This window comes from Protopterus annectens, chromosome 10.part0 (genome assembly GCF_019279795.1).
Source record: "Protopterus annectens isolate FY-2018-M chromosome 10.part0, PAN1.0, whole genome shotgun sequence".
NCBI lineage: Eukaryota > Metazoa > Chordata > Ceratodontiformes > Protopteridae > Protopterus > Protopterus annectens.
Window position 1 is genome coordinate 883,624,111 of NC_056744.1, and position 14,204 is coordinate 883,638,314.

At 41.9% G+C, this 14,204-nt stretch overlaps 1 protein-coding gene across 1 annotated transcript in view; it reads left to right on the forward strand.

The window, feature by feature from the left end:
* CCDC18 (coiled-coil domain containing 18) overlaps positions 1–14,204 on the forward strand; it is a 2,776,331-nt gene that overhangs the window by 1,400,101 nt on the left and 1,362,026 nt on the right. The window contains exon 11 of the mRNA XM_044086821.1: positions 5,563–5,709. Within this exon, the coding sequence (XP_043942756.1) occupies positions 5,563–5,709 (147 nt within the window). The remainder of the gene's footprint in view (positions 1–5,562; positions 5,710–14,204) is intronic.

The window sequence follows — 14,204 nt, forward strand, 5'->3', positions numbered from 1 at the left end:
GGTGAGCTTGGCTCATACATTGGCCTCGGAGCCATCCCCCTCTGTGCGGAGAAGGATTCCAGTTTCCTCGGATCCGGACCCTTCTTTGCATTGTGGCAGGGATGCCTTCGATGTCATGAGGAGTGTACTGGCCCCTGAGTCAGCACCACATTCGACCCCACTGGCTCCGTCCCCTGTAGTGCCTGCGTCAACCTCTGTCCCTCCTCCAGACCCTAAGCGTGGGGAACCGACGCTCCAGAGGCCTCCCCTGATCATTCAAAGAAGGCCCCTCTGAAGAGAAAGTGCAAGAGGAAGCACATTGCCTCCCCTGAGTCTGTCACTTCAGCTACGGATTTGGATGAATCGGAAGGGTCCCCGAGATCCCCCTCTGAAGATGTTTCCTTTTCGGACATCCTAGAAATGCTTAGGCAGAGGGGGAACTGGACTGCCCTAGCCCCTACTCAGGACAAATCAGTATTCCTGGATGCGTTTGGTTCCTGCCCTTCCACCTCCTGGGTTCTCCACCCTTCGATCCACTAATGTCTGTGGTGGCTTGAAGGGCTTGGTCAGCCCCGGATACAGTGGAACCAACCCCGAGGAGGCTCGGCAAGTTTATCACTGCATCCCCTGATAAACAGTTCTTTACCAAGGGTGTTCCCGTGGATGCCATGGTAGTAGCAGCGGTCACTAAAAAGGAATTAGCGGAAACTTCTTCCTCTGTCCATCCTCCTAACAAGGAGTCTAGGACTATGGACAGGTATGAGGTCGCTGAATTACTTATGCCATTTCACCAGGCTTCAGAGGGATCTCCTGAAAGAGCTTGGAGATGCCCTCCAGAATCCATCAGCTGAAGGGGTTCAAGTTAAAGTAGCTTCTCAGCTGGCGACCTTTAATTCGGTAGTTAACTCCTCCATGAGGCTCATTTCCTATGCAGCCGATGGTGCGAGTAGAGCCACAGGTACAGGCTTGGCCCTTAGGAGACACACATGGATGCAGCTGTGTAATTTTGCGGAGCCCTTTAGAGCGTCATTCACCAGCACCCCCTTTGACGGTTCATTTCTCTTTGGACCACAGGTGAAGGACACACTCACTAGGTGTGAACAGGAAGGCAAGACTCTATCTGCCGTGGGAGTCCGTTTTTCCACTCCTTCCAGACCATATCCCAAAGGTCAGAAGAGTGGAAAAATGTGGTTTCGGAAATCCCAGGGAGCCTCGCCTGATATACGTAGTGATTTTTCCTCCAGGGGCAGAGGAGGAAACGACAACAACAGACGCCACTCTCGAGGCAGAAAGGGTCCACAGAACCAGGGCAGCAGAGAATCTTTCTCTGACAAGCCCTTCTAGCATCCCTGAAGGGTTGCCCAGCTGCCCGCCTCTGGAGGCAGTCGGGAGAAGACTTTCACTGTACCCAAAAGCCTGGCAAGACATTACGCGAGACAAATGGGTACGCTCAATCTTATCCGGAGGCTATGTAATTCCCTTCTTCCAATCTCCTCTATCATCAAGCAAATCCCCCCCAGATGTTCCATCCAATCTGAGGGCCCAAGCAGTCATAGAAATTTCAAGACTGCTAGAAAGAGTCATCCAGGAAGTCCCGGCAGACCCAACTCGGATCCGGAACTTACTCAAGGTTCTTTTTGGTACCAAAAAAGACAAGGGACTGGAGACCAATTTTGGATCTCAGCAGACTAAACAAGTCTGTTCAAAGAACAAGGTTTCAGATGGTCACGCTACAGTCCATTCTACCCTTTTTGGGTCAGGACAATTGGATGTGCTCAATAGATCTCCAGGATGCGTACTATCACATCAAGATGGACAGGCGCTCCAGGAGATTCCTTCTCCCTTCCAGCTTGGGAGCCAGTCATTATCAGTTCAGAGCTCTGCCCTTTGGTCTCACCAAAGCCCCCAGGGTGTTCACCAAATGTATGGCAGTGGTCACGGCTCACCTGAGGCGTCAAAGATTCCAGGTGTTTCCTTATCTAGATGACTGGCTCCTTACTGCTGCTACCAGGCATCAACTCCTTCAAGCCAGGGACTCTACAATCGCAATTTGTACCCATTTAGGCATTACTATAAATTTTGAAAAATCTGCCTTGTTGCCCTGTCAGTCTATTACCTGTATAGGAGCAGATCTAGATACAAAAAGTATCGGCAGCAAGTTAATTTCCTCATGCAATGCAAAAAGGCACAAGTCCGGTTGGTCCTTCAAATTCTTGGTTCTATGGCAGCGGCAATTCTTCTGATACCTCTGACCCATTTTCACATGAGAATCCTTCAGTGGTTTCTCTTCATACTGTGGTCCTTTCAACAGCTCCCCATGTCTCACATGATCATGATTACAGAAACTTGCAAAAGACACCTTTCCTGGTGGATGGTCTCTTCACTAGTGTCTCAGGGCAGACCTTTTATCCAACCCCCTCTGGTTGCCACAGTGACCACGGATGCCTCACTGATAGGGTGGGGGGGGGGCATTATCAGGACAGGACAGTCCAAGGCACTTGGCAGACTCATGAGTACCATCTGCACATAAATGTCTTGGAGATGAGAGCTGTGCTACTAGTGTTGCAAGCATTTCAGGACTCCCTCCCTCCTGGGACCATTGCAATTCCAATGGACAACATGTCAGTAGTGTGGTACATCAACAAGCAGGGTGAAACCAGGTCCTACCCCCTATGTCGAGAAGTACTCAGACTCTGGCAGTGGGCGATTTCCTCCCAACGATTTCTGATTGTGACTCACATCCCTGGGAAGTCCAACGTCATAGCGGACAGGCTCAGCAGAGCTATTCTCATGCCTCACGAGTGGTCTCTGAATCAGGTAGTTGCGGATCTCATCTTCCGCAAATGGGGACAGCCTTGCTGCGATCTGTTTGCAACCCCCTTCAACACCAAATGCAGCAACTATTTCTCCCTTTTACCGCTTCCTGGTCACCCTCCCAGAGATGCTCCAGTCCACGATTGGCCTCAGGGACTTCTTTAGGCATTCCTGCCTTTCCCTCATATACCCAAACTCATACAGAAAGCGATATTGTTGGGTTGCAAAATGATCCTCATTGCTCCTTACTGGCCTCGACAGATTTGGTTTCCGTTCCTGCACCGTTACCTCCTCGAGCAACCCTGGACCCTGGATCCTATTCCAGACCTGCTGATTCATCAATCAGGAGAGCTGCATTGATCCCTCCAGACAATCCAGCTCACAGCTTGGTTGATCCAATTCCAGCCCTAGCCAGACTTCCCAGGATTTCCCCGGCTGTGCATGAAATTATTGTCGTTTCTCCCAAATCGGCTACTAGGATGACGTATTCTAGCAAATGGAAAAGTTTCTCTTATTGGGCAGAGGCTAGGAACATAGATCCATTTTGAGCCCCAGTTCACGAGATCTTGGAGTTCCTAACTGAGCTTTTTCACTCTGGTTCCGCTTCTGCCACAATCAGGGTTCAACTAGCGGCCATCTCTAACTATCATGTTGGTTTTTCTAATCTAAATATCATGTCTCATAAGCTGTGTAAAGCTTTTCTGAGAGGGACTACTCTCCTCAGGCCCCCAGTGAGAGATCCCCCTCCTCCTTGGGACCTTAATTTGGTACTAACCTCCTTGATTATGCCCCCTTTTGAACCGGCAGATTCCTGCTCCCTTAAGTTTCTATCTTGGAAAACTCTCTTTCTGCTTGCTATTACCTCAGCCAGACATGTATCGGAACTCCAAGCACTAAACGTTCATTCTCCGTACTTAGTTTTTCACAAGGATAGGGTTGCTCTGAGAACTAATCCCTCCTTCCTTCCTAAAGTGTGCTCAGAAAATAATCTAAACCAATCCATAGACCTTCCAGTGTTCATCCCTAACTACACCAACAAGACAGAATACAAGTTACACCTTTTGGATGTTCATATACAACTGCATTTTTACCTGCATAGAACGAAGGATATAAGGAAGTCGGACCAACTCTTCCTTTCCTATGCTAGGGGCAAACAGGGTCTTCCAGTTTCCAAAGTGACCCTGTCCAGGTGGTTGTCTCACATTATTACCTTCATCTATCAACTAAGAAACAAAGAATTGTCTTCCAAACCGAAAGGTCATTCTACTAGGGCTTTGACTACTTCTGTAGCCTTCCAGTCTAGGTTTTCCATGGACTCTTTGTGCCGCTGCCACATGGGTAAATCCTCATACTTTTATTTCTCATTACAAGTTAGACATGGCCACCAGGAATAGAGCTAACTTTGGTTCCACTGTTCTGAAGAGTCTTTTCGAATGAGCCGCCCAGGATCGTAGGTGCTAGGGACGCTGTCCCAACAAGCAAGAAACAAAGGCGAGATAGACAACTTAACATAAAGAAGATATGTACCTACCATAACGTTCTATGTTAGTTGTCTTCATCCTGCCTTTTTTCTTGCGTCCCCCCTCCATCCCCCTGTCCTATTGGACCGAGAGGAGTTTAGGCTTCACCGGCTGAGTATTTTCTGGTTTGTTTCGTCTACTGACTTGGAGAATATAACAGATATGCCCAACCTGTTAGTTTGGTCAGGTTATTCTTGCTATGTCTGGGGTTAGCTATTACAAACAAGATCTGGGTAGCTAGCGCTAGGCATCATGGGATAAGGGGTAGCCTCGAGCCAGTAAACAGCTCTCGAGCTATAGAAGATGGCCGAGTCGGAGCCGTGGGTCAGCTCCGATCCCAACAAGCAAGAAAAAAGGCGAGATGAAGACAACTAACATGGAACATTATGGTAGGTACATAACTTCTTTTTATGAATTTCTGCTGCCTTCTGCAGGGTAATAATCAAGTTGCAGTCAGCTGACACATGATAGTGACTCTTTTCCTTATCCTTAGAGCTGTGTACCAGATGTCCCTATTTTAAAATGTTTTGATAGTGTAAATGTACTAAATAACGACAGTGTAAATGTACTGAAATAACTTTGGCTTACTTTTAAGTGTGGCATTGCAGGTTAAATAACTACTGCATTAAACTCTTCTGAAACAGTATAAAAAGGATAAGGAAGAGAATTTTAGTGGGTTAACTTTTACTTTTGTTGCAGTCGAGAGCATGTTTTTATTACATTTATAAATTGCAAAGCTTCCCAGAAAAGTGTTATAAGTGGTTACTAATTATTAAATCTGATTGTACCAGTAACAGATTTTTTACATAGTGGGGTTATACAGCATGTCATTCTTAAATGCTACCGTGTGAGACCAAGTTTTTAAAGTAATTTTCCCCCTTTCAAAACATTATTGACCCAGATCAGTTTGAAAGCAAATTGAAAAAAACATTGCAGAATTGTGGGAATGTCACAGATATCCAACTGTTTTGGTGAACCATTCAGATTGTGACTTAACTGAGGGAGAAGGGTAAGACTGGTTGTCCGGGGTCAGGAAGATAAAAGGGTTTTTATTCTAAAAAAGTCGACAGCATTGTTATACCTGTTAAAATAGTTTTTCGCATTATTCCTTCTTTCATCATGTTTTATAAGATTAAGCTTCATGAATTTTTTGTAGAGTTGTTATGACTTGTACGTTTATCTGCAAAATATTTACAGATCATTACTTTGAGTTAAGCTGTCTGCTCTCCTGTCTGCATTACAAATTTAGTTGCAGTGCCTACGTAAAGAATTGACTTTGAGCACAGCCAGTATTCAAGAGGCTAATGACCAAAATATACAGCTACAGCAGATGTTGGAGCAGGGAACCAGCAGGATCAATGAACTGGAAGACTTCCAGACAGAGATGGAAAAGCAGGTATAACACACTATATTTTTTTATTAAGTAATATTTATTAGAGGCCACTTAAAGCAGATGCTCAGATGTTACTCTACTGGTAGCTCAAGGTAAATTAATAGGTAGTCACACCTCCAAATAAAATTTTGCTCTTTGAATGGAGTTCTAAAACATCTGTACAAGCTGGATTATGTTTAGTGTATCTTGCAGCACTCAGATAACAAAATGTCAGGGATGGCCTGCACCTCTCCCCTCTAGGCTTTAGAATATTAGCTAAGACATTGGCCTCCCCCATATTGCCTTTTTCGGTCAATGCCAAACTGAAAGTACTTCCAACATAGCAAGTCATAGCCAAGAAAATCTAAAGGTGTTAACTGCTCAGTGCTAGGAATGTAAACACAAATCTCCACTCCCTAGAAGCTCTCTTCACCCTAGAGAATGCCAACGACTGTGTTGTCACTGAGACATGGTTTAAAGCCATGGAGAACACACTGACAGTGCAAGGTTATAATGCATTCCATACATTTAGACTACCCACTACACAGAGAAGGGCTAAAGGTGGAGGTGTTTCGATTTACATCAAAAATAAATATACTTCAAGGCTGGTCAAACAGGTCAATGCACTTGAGCTTCTCCGTCCCCCTCTGTAACCCAGGAAACCCATGCCATGTATTTAAACTTATTAGAAACACTAACCATCCAACCCAATACCATATTCATGGGTGACTTTAAATACCCCGCTGTTAACTGGGAATCTTATAATATACAACACTAAATGTACAGGGATAGAGATTCCTGGATTTTGTAAGCACAAACTCCCTGGACTAGATTGTCAGTACAGCAACAAGGGCTGCAACCATACTGGATCTGGTCCTTACATGGGAGAGTGCTGCACCCCCCCCCTCCCCCAGTGTAATGTCTTCTCTGGTAAGGTCAGACCACAAAATAGTCTCCTTTGAAGTAAAAAATAAAACCTAGAACTGCAGTTAACCTAGAATGTTTGGAAACTACACTAAAGCTAACTTCCTACTATTAAGTGATAACCTGGCAAAATTCCAAACCCCATAAACCCTGAGAATGCTGCTACCTATACAGAAACCCTATACAAGCATATTAATAGCTGCATAGAGGCAGCTGTACCCACCAGCAAGAGGTACAGAATTAACTCAAATAGCAAGCTAACCTGGTGGAATCGCAGCATTAATAGGCTGTATAACAGGAGGGAAATCGTAGCAAAAATTAGGAGGTGCAGCACTGAGCAGGATAAAAGCACTGCCATCAAAATTATACAGGTAACTCAGAGGACAAAAAAAGTCTACCAAAGCCAAATCTGAGCTACAGTTGACTTCCCAGGCCAAGGACAGCTACAAGGCATTCTTTAGCTATGTCCTCATCCTCAAAGGCAATACACAATGGGTCTGTATCATCATATGAGCAAATCGCACAAATTGCAAATGCTCATAATATCGAACATACCGGACCTCGAACATCCTATTGTGGGGAGACTCCGTCCCCGCCCCCCGCTAAATATATATTCCAACTCCGAGATCGCTCTACAGTGAGGAAAGGGCAAATATCCCATTCTTCACTGTACCATGATCTCAGAAAAAAAGCACTTTGAGGTCCGGTACATTCGATGTTATGATCGTTCGCAATTTGTGCGATTTCCTCATATGATATAGACTCATACACAACTGTGCACAGAGATCATTATAAATTGATTCACCTATACTGAACCAGATGATATAGCAAACCTACTGGCCAACAAATTTAGCTTCAACTTTACCCCTCTCCCCCCATCAACCTTCCTTCAGGAAATGCCATCAAATGTAACTCTCCCTGCTATCACAGGAGAACCTGTCCTTAATGCTCTCTCTAAGGCCAAGAACACTGCATCAGTGAGCCTAGACAGTATTCCAGGATGCCTTCTAAATAGCATGAAACATGAACCCAAACAGGCTTTGCACCTCATAAATGGAGAACAATGACAGTCATTCCTCTGCACAAAGGTGGGCCATCTGCAGACCCTGGAAACTACATACCTACAAGTCTCACTCATTTCAAATGCAAAGCCATAGAAAGAATTATCATGGAAATGATCAGTAATGACCTAGGAAACCTCTAGACACTGGACCCAACCCAGTTTGGTTTCATCAAGGGCAAGTATATACCTACTCATCCTGGTGGACGACTTTGAGGAGGTCACCAAAGCAATGGATGAGGGCAGAATGTTTCACACTGCTTACCTGGACCTGGCCAAGGCATTTGACACAATCCCCCACTTGGGTATTGTTGACAAACTTGAGGTTAGTTACAAATACTTAAGTGACACTGTGGATAGTCAGCTGGCGTACAGGCAGGACCCAGGAAATTAGAACTGGGCAGTCCATCTCTACAAAATGGCCAGTCACTACCGGAGTCCCTCAGGAATAAGTTCTGGGATCGCTTTTTTTTTTTTTTTTGCATTTACTTCTCTGAAGTCAAGGCCAATGTCAGTAGCCTCTGGCTGACTAAATTTGCAGATAATTGCAAATTATGAGCTGTCATTGAATACTGCACAGACACAAATGTTCTGCAGGAGGGGCTGATACAGACAAACAACTGGTGTCAGAGCCATAGACTAAAACTAAACTCCAAGAAATGCGTAATAGTATCCTTTAGGAAGTCATCCACCCATGGTAACTACCATATTGATAACAAACCCCTAAGAGTCAACCCAGTAGTTGGGGACTTGGGGACACACACACAGACTGTAATTTAAACTTTGACCATCACTTTTCTACAGTAGTGTTAAGTCATTCTGTGTTGTGCAACTTATAAACAATGGCATGGCATCTGCATCTATGGAAACCATTGTTCCACTCTATTCGGCATTCATCAGACCTACTATTGAGTACAGTGCTCCCTTTGGAATGTACCTAACCAGGCTTGTCCAACAAATGGAACATCCACAGACATTCCTCACTGAAAGAATACAGGGTGTAAGTGACATGTCCTTTGCAGATCATCAAGGCCCTATCCCTGTATTTTGTATCCTACAGACTGGTGAGGGGAGATCTATGCTTGGCATACAAGGCATTGTGAGACCCCACTGTGGTGGACCTCCTGCATATCCACAAAACAAATAGCATCCAAATTAACCATTCTAAAGACTTAATCTTGCTTGTACTATAAATAGGACCTGCTGTATCACAGAGACTACCCCTTCTCTGGAACAGGCACCCCATCCATGTGAAGCAGAGTTCCTACCTAACCAGTTCAAGTGTAACTTGGACAGTTGGATGAGGAACAAGAAATTCATCCCTGGTTTGGCACCTATGTCTCTAATGAACAGAGACAGCCTGTAAATGGTTTATCTCCCAGGCCCCTGCCTGTAAATGTTTCACCTCCCAAGCCCCTGCTTGCACTTATCAAGGGTACCAGAACTTGTCAGAGATTTGGGATGCATGACTAGGCTTAAAAAGGCCCTTGTAATTGTTAGCCTAGTAAACACCTATAAACCTGTGTCAGAATGCACATTTATGATATAACTTCCCTCCCATCATGATGATATTCTCTCTGTTTAAGTTATGGTATGCACACCTTCATAAATTCCCAAGTTCTCTGCCTTGCACATAGTTGATTAGAAATGACATTGAAATCCTGTTCAGTCAGAATTCCAAATCACTTAACCATTCAATCATGAAGTATGCCTCCTCAGCATTCTGAACATAATGCTTGTAAAATCAGTTTAGTTCATTGCTTTAAAAGAGTACAGCAACTGGGCTGCTGAAACTTTCTTCATTTTATGTATTTATATTGTTTATGTTTTAAAAACAGTCATTTATATATGGATTCTGTTTACATTTTTAAACATCTTGTTTAGTTTGTTTTTCAGATATTACATTCTTCAGCTACTTTTTATGCTTTTTTATTATGTGTAGAAATTGTGATTGTTACATGCATATTCATTTGTCAGACATGCATGACATGACTGACATATACTGATTTTTTTGGGGAAGAGATTTTTATATTTTCTGGGCATATAATTTCAGTGTATTTATGGTGAAGCTTTGCAATGCAGCTTTGAGTAAGTTTGTTAAACAGAAAGCATAGCATTCTGAAGTGGCGTATTCCCATTGTTGCATTTATAAATAATGGTTAATGTTTTCCTCTGCTGGAAAAATATTTCAGAGTTAAAAAAAAACTGTTTCAGTTAAGCCAGCAGATTTTTTTGAAAAAAGATTATTATTCAGAGTTGAGACAGGCTGTCTGTTTTTCTGGGAGAGATTTATGTTTCTCAAGCTCTAGCTGTAACATTCTTATCTAAGGCTATAATCTCTAGAAAGTGCAGTACTTGAATACTTTTTAGACAAAAGCAATTTATTCAGTCACGCTGATGCCATTTTTGTCCCATTTTCAAATGATTTATTCATTATTGTCCCTTTGTAAAATAATTTTAAAACAACATTTCCCATTATACCTCTCAGCTTCTTGGCGCAAGAAATCTGGACAAAGCCAAAAATAATAGGGGGACAATGGTCCAAAGTCAAGGGCAAATATTAATTGTTGTTATAAACATAGAGAGTAGCAGAAATAACAGATTTGCATTAGCATGCATTTTCTGAAGGATATGAAATCTAAAACTAAAATGTCAGTCATTATATAGTGTCATTAATCACCAATGATTTTCCAGAAAACCACAAATTTTAAGAGTTAACAGTCCGAGCAGGTGAAAATCTGGACAGTTAAGAAATGTTTTTTCCTGTTGCTTTGGTTAAGTCAGGTAATCCTACAAGTAGTCATATGTTTTGTTGTCATTTAGTGGTGAGCAGGCACATTTTGCAGTCACATTTTACTGAGTGGTAGTGTCCAGAGTCTGTCTTCTTTTTGATGCTGTGACCAGTCTTCACATTCTGGACAGGTTAGTTTAAGTTTATATTCAAAAGGAATGTCTGGCTTACATTCTGGTCCCTTGTCTGTATACATATAGCCTTTCACTCATTGTTTTGTGGCTTTCTTGACAGTTAGTTCATAAGGGGATAATTTGGTTCCACACCAAGCTTTATGTGAATCTTTGATTTGTACTTCTTATAGTTTGTTTCACCAGTGAGTAGTGCCCAAGTTCAGTTTATACAGCACAAGAAGTTTTTTTTTCTGTAGATTACCCCCCCCCCCGAAAAAAATTCCTATCCATTACGGTTTTGCCTGTCCTGTTTCAATAACAGAATGATTTATTTAACCATCTAATTCTTAATATGAATCCTCTCGTGTTGTACTCTTTCTGACTAGAATATCTTTAGTATTGTCACTATTTTGGGGCACTTTATTCACACATTTCCTTCCATCCTGCTGAGGCTGTTGCATTGAGTTAACGTGGTTGTTACCTTGATCAGTTTTAATACCCTTCCACATTGTCATTAGAGAAGTTATGTAATTTTTTTCCACATTATCCTTGTCTGTCGATACTGCCTTGGTGACACCCCATATCTGTCAAATAATATTGTTTAGTAGTGATTTCTGGTTCTGTTCATTCTACCTGAAAGCTATTGTCATTTTCATTAAGTTAAATAATTGTAGATTATTTTATTTATTTGTATTGCCATTTACAACACCCTATTACATAACCCTGGAAGGTTTGATAGTAGATTCATAAATATTCCAAAGTCACTGAGTATCACGGCTGCTCTGGACTTGCAATTACCCTGTCAGGCAGTACCTCCTTTCTCCAGGAGGTCCATACCAGTCAATCCTGGAGTGGGGTTGGGAGGGTGGCCTAATGGTTAAGGTGTTTACCTTACAAACACAAGGTGCAGGGTTTGAGTCTCACAAGGGATAATTGGCTAGGCTTAAAATGCCTCGCAAGGGCAGTTAGCCTAATACTAATCTATGAACCTAAATGTGTCCTACCTATCCAGTCATTTAGTTTGATTAAAGAAAGATAGTGAGTCTCTCTCTGCTTAACATGCAGGGGAAGTTTATTCCAGATGTTTTGGGAGGCACTGGTTTATACATCTGTCACTCTACTGTGTTTTTTCATCTGTTTTTGAAAAATTAGGTCCTTTGTTCTGGTATTAATAGAAATATCAGACTTATCGAGAAACAGGAGGTCCAGGACAATAAGGTCTCTAATAGTGCAATAAACAAGACACTGAACAAGGTTATTTAGCTTGCAGCCTGAATAAGTAGCTCAAGGACTTTAGGGCTGTGATCTTTTTGATAAGGACATGTCTTTCTAACCGTTTGATATGTTTAGTGAGATACATTCCGAAGGGAGCATTGTACTCAATAACTGAATGATCAGTGCTGAGTATAAGGAAGTGATTACCTCTGTAGACCTTGATGATATTCCTTTGGCAGTTAGCTGGGGTAAATAAAAAGATTTCCTAACAACTGTTGTTACCCAGTGATCAGAATACAAGTACCTGTGTCCATAATTATATGTGTTTTGTAGATTTGTGTTTTCTAGACAGTATGATGAGAGGAGAGGGGTGTATACCAAAACTGTATTACACTTCTTATTTAGTTTGAGCCCATTTTTAGTACACCAAGAATTTACTAGGGCAAGTTTGTTCTGGATGGTTTGGGTGTCATAAAGTGGCTTTACAAAAAAAATCCAATTTGCAATTGTCTGCAAACTGTTAGCCAGAGCTGCTGGCTCTCTACTTGGAGCTCTGAGAAGTAAATACTAAAAAAGGAGAAATCCTAGTGCCGAGTCCTGAGGGACACCACTGGTCACTCTGATACTTTCAGATGAAGCATCTGCAACTCGCACTATGTGGGTTCTGTTTTTCAGCCATTTTGCTATCCACCTTATCACATATGGGTCAGTTTTAAAGCATGTAACATTTGTATGATGCTAGTTTGGGGAACGGTGCCAACTGCATTAGCAAATGTCAGTATACATTGCATGGTCAGCATCTACAGTCTCTTTCATCCTTTTGAAGAAATTTGCCAAATTAAATAGAAAGGCTGTTCCCTTCACAATAAAAAAAACTGAGGGATCAAGTTTGACAAGATTCTTGATATCAACTTATGAGGTCAGTTGTAAAGTGCTCCATGGCTTTGCAGATGAGGCTTGTAAGGCTGATTGGTCTGTAATTACTCACTAGTCATTAAGGATAAAACAAGTGGCTTAAGTTACACTCTTTGAGGAGTGTGTCTGCAAGGGCATATTTAACTCTCTTAAACAACCTTTTATATTATGTCCCATAGAGGAAGTATTTTTGGTCTTCATTAGCACTTTCAGTAAGTGTTCTTTAGAAGCTAATTAGGGAAGTAAGAGATTTGGTTATGTTGGGTGGTTGAATAGACGTCTCAGTGGTGAAACTGGCACTAAATTTGCAAATATGCTGGTATTGTCAGTTGGGTCAGATTAGGAGGCTGTATTATGAACAAGTTCTAAGGAAGGATATATTTTTGTATTTATTTATTTTAGTTTTTAACATAGCTAAAGAAGATTTTATAATTATCTTTGGCTTAGAGATCAGCCTAAGTTCATGGGCAGGATAAAAGCATGTTTAAGCCAGTAGGCTGTAATCTTGGTTTGTTGAGGTTGGGAATGTGGTGGTAAAGTACACAGATCACAATACATGTAGAGCTGATATTTTTTCTCTGTCTTTTGCATAGGTGAATGCCTGGATTAAGACCATTGGCTTAATCTGTAAGTGGAAAGAAGTAAATAAGAGAACACTGAATGTAATGAAAAGTTTTCCTTTAGCAATAAATGTTCAGCATGACTGTAGAAGCCTGCAGCTGAGGGCTACATTTCTTCTTGTGTTTCCATGGAGACAAGCTGATTGTAGAGCAATAAAAAAGCCAGAACGCTGGCATCTTTGAGGCTAAAAGTTAATGTTTTCTGGAAGCATGCAAGTTGTTTTTCACATATGGGAGTAGAATAATGATAAAACAATAACAGCAGCAGTTAGTGTAGGTAGGAGCACAGGCAGTAACATGTCTTAGCATGGATAACCTTAACTTTAGGTCAGATAATGCCTGTTTGTGCAGCTGTCTGTTTGGAACAACAGATCCTATTAGGAGGGTAAAACTTAATCATTTGAAGGTGTGGATCATTTTGTTTGTTTGCATTAAGTTAATAGGTTTTGGGGTAGTGTTTTATGGTTTTCATTAAAACAAAAAGTCTTGTAAAATGTGACATAGGTTCAAATGGACAGGTCAAGAAACAACTATAAAAGATCGACCTTCCAAACATTAGCAGGTGCTTGTTTACAAAAGCTGGAGATAGACATTTAAAAAAGGATGTCAGATATAATAGGTGTGAATAATAACCTCTTGCCATAATAGTGACACTTTCCATATTATCTTGTACAAGAACCTGTTCTGGTTCTTACAGTGGTGGTGGGGCACTTTTCCATAGCTGACTTCATAACTTGCTCCATTTCTGAGTTTAAGTCTTGCCACATGCCCTTTATCTCACTGCACTTTCAAGCAGAGAGCTCAAAAATGCCCAACAGATGTTTTCTGCCAAATGCAAGAGGTTCTAAATTTTGGTAAAAGGATATCTAATACAATGTCCC